The sequence below is a fragment of the Desmodus rotundus genome, chromosome 8 (assembly GCF_022682495.2).
Source record: "Desmodus rotundus isolate HL8 chromosome 8, HLdesRot8A.1, whole genome shotgun sequence".
NCBI lineage: Eukaryota > Metazoa > Chordata > Mammalia > Chiroptera > Phyllostomidae > Desmodus > Desmodus rotundus.
In genome coordinates this window covers 90,353,336-90,362,271 of record NC_071394.1, presented here as the reverse complement: position 1 = coordinate 90,362,271, position 8,936 = coordinate 90,353,336, and the positions used below count along the sequence as shown (strand labels likewise).

General features: G+C 54.7%; 1 protein-coding gene across 1 annotated transcript; it reads right to left on the bottom strand.

Annotated features, from left to right (window-relative positions):
* Positions 1 to 4,992: 4,992 nt before the first annotated feature.
* TNNC1 (troponin C1, slow skeletal and cardiac type) lies at positions 4,993 to 7,993 on the bottom strand. Its single transcript, XM_024563237.3, has 6 exons — positions 7,844 to 7,993; positions 6,396 to 6,426; positions 6,048 to 6,194; positions 5,660 to 5,774; positions 5,296 to 5,432; positions 4,993 to 5,209 (listed from the first exon to the last, which is right to left on the bottom strand). The coding sequence occupies exons 1-6, from the start codon at positions 7,865 to 7,867 to the stop codon at positions 5,178 to 5,180; spliced, it is 486 nt and encodes a 161-aa protein (XP_024419005.2). The 5' UTR covers positions 7,868 to 7,993; the 3' UTR covers positions 4,993 to 5,177.
* Positions 7,994 to 8,936: the final 943 nt, after the last annotated feature.

Genomic DNA, 8,936 nt, shown 5'->3' with positions numbered 1-8,936 from the left:
TGAACCAGCCCAAGCCCTCAGATTGGGAGCTCAGATTGGGAGCTCAGAGAGGGAAGGAACTAGCCTCAGGCAACACAGCAGGCAGAAAACAGGCCCCATAAACCCTGCCCTTTCCTGGGATTCTTTTTTGCTTTGGGGCCCTTGAGGTTGGTACTTGGACCCCACTTCTCCTCCCCATCTCATCCCTGGAAGGTAAAGAGGTCGGCCCCTTAAGCAAGCATGAGAAAGACCCAGGAATCTTGAACCTTGTCTCCCTGCCCCCACCTCCCACTGACATACACATGACTCTTCCCAGGGGGGGGGCTCTGACCTGGAATTGCACAAGGGGCTACTCAGGAAGGCCAGTGACAGGCCTCAGACCACCTGTCTCTGACTCCACTGGATAACTTTGGCCAAAGCCCTCCTTCCAGGGCCAGGGACCAGTCGCCTTGGGTGTAACGGACTGTATAAATTGGTGAGGGGTGCTGGCGCAGGGACTGCCATGATGGTGATTATATCCTGGTCCCTCAGAAGGGTGACACCCCTCTGCTTCCAATTCCCCAGAGAGGTGTTTCAGGAGATAGCCCAGGATGGGGGACAATGTCTGCCTGGAGATTGAGCTGGACAGCCCCTCAACCAGCATGTAGCCACAGGTTCTGGGCAGAGGCCCAACTCTCAGCCTGCCAGCTCACCATGGGGGTCTCAGCTCAGCCAGACGGCTAAGCTCAGCTCAGCTGAGGTTCCAGGGGAGGCCTGGATCTACTGGAGCAGGATGTGGGAGCAGCCCCCTCCACACAGCCTGCGCCAGGGGCTGGGAGCCCAAAAATCTAAGGTTAATTTGTTATACAGCCTCAGGCAGGTCGTCTCCTTCTTTGAGCCTCAGTTTTCCAATCTGGGAAGAAAGTAAAGGATCTTCTGTAAAGGTCCTGTTTGCAGGCTGCGGCTGGAAAATAGATTGAAAGGTGCACCTGAGAATCCGTGGGCCCAGCCACATGCATCTTGTGCCATCTAATGGACAAAGTGGGAACTGCGGGAGGTCCCAAAATCGTGGGCTCTGTCAGGCCGTTTGCAGGTCAGCAGGGCCACCCTGGAGAAACCGCAGCCTGTTGGGGCAGCAGGCAATAGCCAGGCAATCATAATATGAAGAGGCAGATGCAGTGAGAGAGGTTCCAGTCAGAGACATTTCAGGAGATGTTGGAGGAAATCTAAGGAGGCTTCATGAAGGAAGCACTATCGAGGCAAAGGATGACAGAGCCCAGAAGGAATGGAGAGCCGTGAAGGAAGCAAAACCATCAGGACTAGATGGCAGCTCAATGCCATGTACTGATGGGAGCTTGTGTGATGTGTGTTCATGCATCAGATGCTACCAGGTAGATATGTGGAGTGTCACAGCCCAGCTTCTCCCATTCTGGGGGGTGGGGAGGGTTGTTGGTGGCGCGAATTCTCAGAAGGAAGGGATGCCCCAGACCCTCCCCCACTAACCTCATTCTGGAACAGAGATATTGGGACAATCCCATAGGGCTCCCTCCCTGTGGACCTCTTCCTTATGGCACTAGCCAGCCCACCCCTGACCCTGCCCATGCACCCCCTTTGTAACTGGCCCAGTTATCCTCCTGTTTCATTCACAGAGAGCTCTTCTCCTCCCTCTATTCTATCAGCATCCCACACACCTTGGTTGCTCCCGGGCCTCTCAGGTCCTTGCCCTCTTCTCCCCACCTCAGCTGCCCATCCTGCAAGTCACCACCAATAAGGATGTGACCTTTTACATCTCCATTCGGTACATCCCTTCATCTGGACTCGCCTCCTACACTCAGTGTCCCCACTGACACAATTCTTCCCCAGTGCCTCGAGCCCCCTTTCTCTTTGCCCAGCTTGGGTCAAGGCCCAGTGCAATACTCAGACCCTTGAAGCACTCCCAGAAGCCTGTTCTGCTGCAGGGTGCCCTGCGTCTTGGATCACCCCTTTTCAGTTTCACTGGGTTATTCCTATCAGCATACAGGTCATTCCCTGATTCCCCTCCCTAAATGAGCTTCCCTGGACTCACATCTCCCCTCAGTTCCCATCCATTTCTCTGTTTCCTGAGCATTTGCAAAGCTTCACCAGTATTGTCCATGCTCTCCCTCTCCCCTTACCTTGCTCAGTCCTTTGGTCCCCTCCAGCCAAGTTCCCATCCCACTGCTCCAGTGAAACCCTTATGTCCGGGTGGCCAAGGCCTCGGGGGCCTCCAACTTCCCCAAGGCCAGGACCATCCTCTGTCTTTCATGCCTGCATCCCCCCCCCCACCTCCGGCTCTTGAGACTCCTCACTCACCAGGGTCTCTCCCACTTCATCGGCCACGTCTCTTCCCCAATACTGCCCATGTGGGATGCCCGGCGCACAGTCCTGGACCACCTCTCTCTACATACCCTCTCCCTGGGGTGTCATCCAGGACCAGGGCTGGGAAAGCGTTTCTTACTCTGAGGACACCTGAGTGTATAGCTCTCCCTCTACTCTCTTCTTGTCTCCAGCGCTGCTTTGACATCCCCATATCCTGTTCAGAGGCATCTCAACTTGGACAAGGACCAAGGACTCTCCACTTCCCCCGTCATAATCCTGCCAGAAATGCGTAACCTAATCTAGTCCTGAAGAAATCCCAGGCAAGCAAGCCCAAAGCGTGTGAGATTCTACAAAATAACTGGTCTTTACACCTCCAGTGTCAGTGTCATGAAAGATGAGGCAAGACTGAGAAGCCGACACAGACCGCAGAAAAGGAAGTGGGTAGGACGACAAGATACCGTGCGTGATCCTGAGGCGGACCCTGGTCCAGACAGAGGTCTTAGTAGGGCAACTGACGAATGCGAGTGAGGTTGGCAGATGAGTTGGTAGTGGCCTGGGTTTGCTCATTGTCCTGTGGCTATTTAAGATGTTAACATTTCAGGAAGCTGGGTGAAGTGCAAATGGGAGTTCTTTGTACTGTTTTTGCAAGTTTGGAATTAATGAAAAATGAAAAAATGTAGGCCCTGGCCAGCAGCTCATTTGGTTAGAGTGATGTCCCAATATGCCAAGGTTGCGGGTTCAGCCCCCTGTCAGGGTGCATACAAGAAACAGTAGATGAATGCATAAATAAGTGGAACAACAAAGCTATTTCTCTCTCTCTCTCTCTCTCTCCCCCCTTCTCCTTCTCTCTCTCCAAAAAAATAAAATCAATAAATTTTTAAAAATTAAAGAAAAGTTTAAAAAATGTTTTAAATCTAAAGGAAAAAAAGGAACCTCCACTTTCCAATACCCCACCACCAAGAACCTGTGCCTCCCCAGGCTTCCATGTGCCAGGAAACAGCAGCTTCATCCTTGATATGAAAGGTCATCCTTGACTCCCTACTTTCTCACACCTCACATTCAGTCCTTCTAGTTCCAAATATTCCCTGAATCTGTGCACCTCCCTCCACCCTTCTTGCCCCACTGTGCTGAGAGCCACCAGGCCTTCTCACTCTAAGGCTGCTGAGGCTGCCTTTCTGTTCCTGAAATGCTCCAGTCTCTTTCTTTCTGCCCTCTCACGGCTGGTTCTCTCAGGCCTCAGCACAGTGCCACCTCCTCCAGGAAGCCTTCCCAGACTGCTCTACCCCATGGCCACCACATTTCTACAATTCTCATTCCAGCACTGTGCTGGTTTCCTCACTGAACTCACCTCCCTCTTTGTCTTTCTGAGGTGACTATAAATTCCACAAAATTAGGAACTGGGCCTCTCTCTGAAGGGTCCCAGCATCCAACCAGTGCCACACACATAGTAGGGGTGACTAAACCATGAAATGGTGCACTGGTCAGTGGTGATGCCCACTGTAGCCCTGCCTTCTCTCCTGAGATATCATCATTCCTGGGTACACATGTAGGTCCTTGAGTTCTCCAGCTCCCAAGGGCAGGCCTGAGGGGATCCATCTCTTCTCCCCCCACGTCTCTCTATGGTCTTCTGCCAGCTCTGGCCTCCACTGGAGGCGTCTCCAGAATTCCAAGACCATCTCTGGAATGCTGGGCCTGTCTGGGGAATGCCAAAGCTGGGGCACAGGTGGGGAGGCTGTGGGGTGGCTGGGTGAAGCAAGGACAGCTGCTGACATTCTTGCTGGAGCCTAGACATGATGGCAGCTGTCCCTCCTGCGAGCACAGTGGCTCACACCTCCACTTCCTTGCAGCATCCCCTCCTCCCCCAGACCAGCATCACTCTCTGGCTGCAGCTCTGGCCTGGATAGCTAAGTTAAGAGCCACCAGGCTTTGAGCCTCCATTCCCTGTCAGGGAGGGAAAGTGAGTTGCTGGAGCCTCTGAAGTTCAAGAGAACTGGAAATTACTCTCACATGGACCTGGTCCATCAGACAGAGCCCTCACTGGGAGCCACGTGGCTCTGCTTTCCCCCAGACTCGCTGGATGACTTTTACAGGTCCCTGTGCCTCTCTGGGCCCCACGGTCCTCACCTGTCACATGGGTGAGGGAAGGTAGAGTAGATGATATACCCCTTGATCCCTGGGAATCAATGTTACCAAAGGGAAATCCAGGTGAGTGGCAGACGAACTAGAGTTGCAGGCCCACTGGGCCCCACAGTGCTCTGCTTCTCCCCAGCCAGAGCTGATATGGAGCTGGAGCTGCTGTGCCAAGGGGCATCCAGGGCCCAGTTGGGTGTCGCAGTTATTCCTCCCTCCAAGTACAGGACCCTCTGGCTGCCAACTGACTGACCAAAGCCATGGCCCTCAGGAGTTTGTGAAATGCAGATTCCTGAGCCACCGCAAACTCTAGATGCTGAATTGCTGGAGATGCAGCCTGGGCATCAGCTGTTATAGAAAGGAAGCAGTTGGGTATGCAACATGGTAGTCTCTGACCTAACCTAACTCTTCCTGTGGAAGGCAGATTGCAGGGCTGGTCAGAGCAAGGGCTCTGGGACAGGAAAGGAAGTGGTCCTCGGGGAAGGAGTAAACACTGGCTGGTGAAATATCCACAGCTCCCCCCACCACTCTCCCCCCCCACCTGGAAGGAAAGCAAGACACCAGGCCTCCAGGGAGCAGAGTTTTATTTGCACTCCCTAGAACAGGGCTGAGGAGGGAGTCAGAGAAGGCCCTTGGTCAAGGACTCGCCCAGAATCCCATCCTGAAGACCCAGGCTCCCTGCCCTTCCCCAGGGCCCAGCTGGAGTTAGAAGGTAGCACATGCAGCTCTGGGGGAAGGTCAAAAGTTGGCATCTACTCCACCCCCTTCATGAACTCCAGGAATTCTGTGGAGAGAAGGGCAAGCGTGGGTCAGACTGGGTCAGAACCTGCAGGGCATGGGCAGCAGGAGATTCAGTGCACCATCCCTCACCATCATAATCGATGCGGCCATCGTTGTTCTTGTCACCGTCCTTCATGAGCTCCTCAATGTCGTCCTCTGTGATGGTCTCACCCGTAGCCTGAAGCATCACCTTCAGCTCCTCCAGGTCAATGTAGCCATCAGCATTTCTGCGAAGTGTGGGGGCAAGGGAGGTCTCAGAGCCTATGGTGGGGGCCAAGGGGAAGAAGATCCAGCACCACCCATGACCCAGGGGGCAGGGCAGGGCTGCTGGGAGATGAGGCACCCCACTCCCCACATTGCACAGAACAGGAAACTGAGGCCTGGAGGTCATAAGACTGTCCCTTTCCCCAGCTCTGCTATATTTGGGGTCAGAGGTCAATGGTCACATACTCACTTGTCAAACATGCGAAAGAGGTCAGACAGTTCCTCCTCAGATTTCCCTTTACTGTCATCCTTCATGCACCGAACCATCATAACCAGGAACTCATCGAAGTCCACTGTGCCACTGCCTGGGGGTTAGAAGGCATGGCCATTCGAGAGGGATGGTCAGAAAGGCTGGCACCCCCATTGACCCTAGGCCTCGGTATTCTCACTGCAACTACATACCAATTCCCTGAGGCAAGGTGGTTGTTTTAGCGATTTTATGTATGAGACGATTGAGGCTCAGAGAGACTCAACAGCTACTTCAAGAGCACAGAGTAAAAATTGGCAGAGCCAGGATTCAGGTCCCCAGTGACCTGGGGTGCTATGGGCCTGGGGCCTGGCAGGGTAGAGGGGCTTACCATCCTCATCCACCTCATCGATCATCTCCTGCAGCTCCTCAGGTGTGGGGTTCTGGCCCAGCATCCTCATCACCTTGCCCAGTTCCTTGGTGCTGATGCAGCCATCCTCGGCGCCCAGCACGAAGATGTCAAAGGCTGCTTTGAACTCTGTGTCCAATAGGGGCAGGGGAGCAGAGTGGCCAGGGCTCAGCAGCCAGGACCCCAGAAGGCTAGAACCCTGGGGCCACCTACCAACCTGCCCACTTCCCTCTGAGACCTCTGTGGTCACAGCAAGGGAGACCCCAGGCTCTGGTCTGCAGCCTGGGGTCCTCATGCTCCCCCAGCCCAGCCCTGTGTTGAGGCACTCACCATTTTTCTGCTCTTCTGTCAGCTGCTCTACCTAGAGAGGAAACGAGGTCTCAGGACTCAGGCTCCAGCCGCTGTTGAGGAAGCCAACCCATTCCACAGGTAGGACAACTGAACCCAGGAAGAGGCAGGCCATTTCCAGGTCAGGGAGCAGAGGCCTCGGTCCTCCCTCCCTGCCCTCAAAGCCCTTCAGTGACCCTGCTGGCCTCACTGAGACTGGGCTCATGGCCAGGGTGACAGGTGGGCACCCCCTCCAGGACTAAGGTGACCCTGAGTAACAATAGTCAGTGACCACTCAATGCCCTACGGCCGTCTTGCTGAAACCCAAGCTGGGTAGTCCAAGGGACAGCTGTCCCTCAGGTTGGGACAATAAAACCAGTGTGGGGGTAGGTAAAGCCACTCACTGTAACCTGACCAGGGTGGACACTGGGCTATTTTTAACGGGGGACAAAGTTAAACCTGGTGATTGTTCTGGGGACTCTGGCATGCAGGGGGTGGGGCAGCGTTATCTGGCCCCCTGGCCTGCTGGTGCCTCAGGAGCCAAAATTAGTCCCCAAGCCTGACAGGCCTTGTATGGACACGGGCAGAGGGCTGCTCCCCCCAGATCTATGGACTCCTGCAAGATAGGCACCCCCAGAGCCAGCATTGGGACCAAAATCCCAGGGCTGAGAGAGGGGTTCCTTTGGGGACAGCTGTCTGTGCCAGATGTCCTTGTCTGTGGGCCATGGGGAGGTCAGCAAACTAACCCTCCCTGAGATGGAATAGCATATGAAGCCCCTCAGTGACCCCAGAAGGCTACAGGGACTTGAGGTGACTACTCTCCAGCCTTAACCCCCAGCTAAGCCACTGAGCCGTGAGTCTCCCAGGCCAGATGGGGGTTTCGGCCTCTGTTCCTTCTTCCTGGCTCTCCCCCATGCCCAAACTCTGCCTGCCTCAAACTTCAAAGCCCCTTTCCCAGCTCAGGATTTGGCTCTGCAGCCTCCTCCTCACAACCCCTTATTACCCCCTCCACATCCTCAGCCAGCCCAGGGGCTGGAGGGGGCTGGAGGGATTGTGAGTGTGTGAGAAGCAGAATTCGAGGGGCCGAAATGGGTATGGGAACAAAGAGACAGTGACAGACTCAGAGACAGCTCAGAACAAAAAGATGGAAATAAGACGGGAAAGGCAAAGGTCCAGAGACCAAAGACACAACTGCAGAGAGATGGCTGAGAGACAGTGACACAGACTACAGACACTTGGAGACAGAGGCAGACATGATGTTGAAAGGTGGGACTTCCTCCTCTACCCACTCTGACAGCTCCTCTCCAATCTACACTCCGGAATGCCAGACCCACCACCCACCATCCCCTTGAGGGCCTCTTCTGGGTCCCCACAACTTCCCTGGGGTGACCTTGTCCCCCAATCCTGAGCTGAGTGACTCCCCAGTGGGCCCACCAATCCCAGTCCCTCACCGCAGCCTTGTAGATGTCATCCATGCTGTCGGCTCAGAGGGCAGGCTGCTGAAGTTGCCAGGAGGCCCTGGGCTTAAATAGCCCTGCCCAGCTGCATTCCGGGCCCAGCCCACCCCTGCGTGTAGCATCCTCCACTCCCTCCCCCAGCACTGGCGATCTCAGGCTGGCCTGAGTCCCTGTGTCCTCTGTCCAGGGCAGGAAGATGAAGAGCTGTAAGAACCAGGTCTCTTTCCTTTTGTTCCCCCATGTTTCCCAGGGTACTCTCTGGAAAGTTTTCTTCAATGAATGAAAACATGAACCTAGGAGGACAGGAACTGCAAAGTAGTGGGGTCCAGGCCAGACTCCTACACACAGGTGCTTAATCTCCCATCTAATCCGGGGAGTGGGTGATACTCCCACTTTTCAGATAAGGAAACTGAGGATCCTGGAGGGGTGGCGATTTGCCCAAAGTCTAGCTGACTTGGCAGCCCCTGCCTCAACTTAACTTCTGTGCCGTAGGGGGCAACTGTATGCAAGGAGAGGCTTGGGAGTACAGTGCCCTACTAAGAGAAGCCTCTAATGCTAAGTTCAGAGTACAGTGCGGTGGAACTGGTGGAGAAGTCACTGACCCCCCTTAGGACAGAGTGGTCTGGAGCCCTTCAGCCAGGGGTGCCACAGGAACCACACCCCAGACCTCTCATCTCATCCAAGCAGTACTAGCTCTGGGCTTGGGCCAGCTGCATTCAGTCATCCAGCAAACACATCTACAGATGCCCCATCTATGCCAGACTCTCCCCTTCCCATCCAGCTGAGTTGCCACCACCTTCTTCTAGGTCTGGATCTTCTGTGTTAGCACTGTCTCTGTGCCTGTCCTTCCCATTCCAACACTATAGTTCCTGGGTTCAGGGTCAGCCTGTCCGCCCCCCTCATTTCAAACTCTAGTAGGACACCATCTGGGAGCCTTGTGTCCAATGCCCAGCACATACGCCTTCCTTCCATCTTCACCCTGCTGCCCCATATTGAGTTTTCTCTAGATAACCATAATAGCTCCCCGCCTTGCAAGCCAGGACACTTCTTGAATTAACCCACTCAATTCTCCAGCAGCCCACATGAC

Bases quoted from the DNA above. Each gene is read 5' to 3' on its own strand.
- TNNC1 (XM_024563237.3), bottom strand. From the start codon at position 7,867: ATGGATGACATCTACAAGGCTGCG. The intron at 6,427-7,843 runs GTGAGGGACTGG...TTTCCTCTCTAG, and splicing joins ATGACATCTACAAGGCTGCG to GTAGAGCAGCTGACAGAAGA. The intron at 5,210-5,295 runs GTGAGGGATGGT...TTCTCTCCACAG, and splicing joins TGGCCGCATCGATTATGATG to AATTCCTGGAGTTCATGAAG.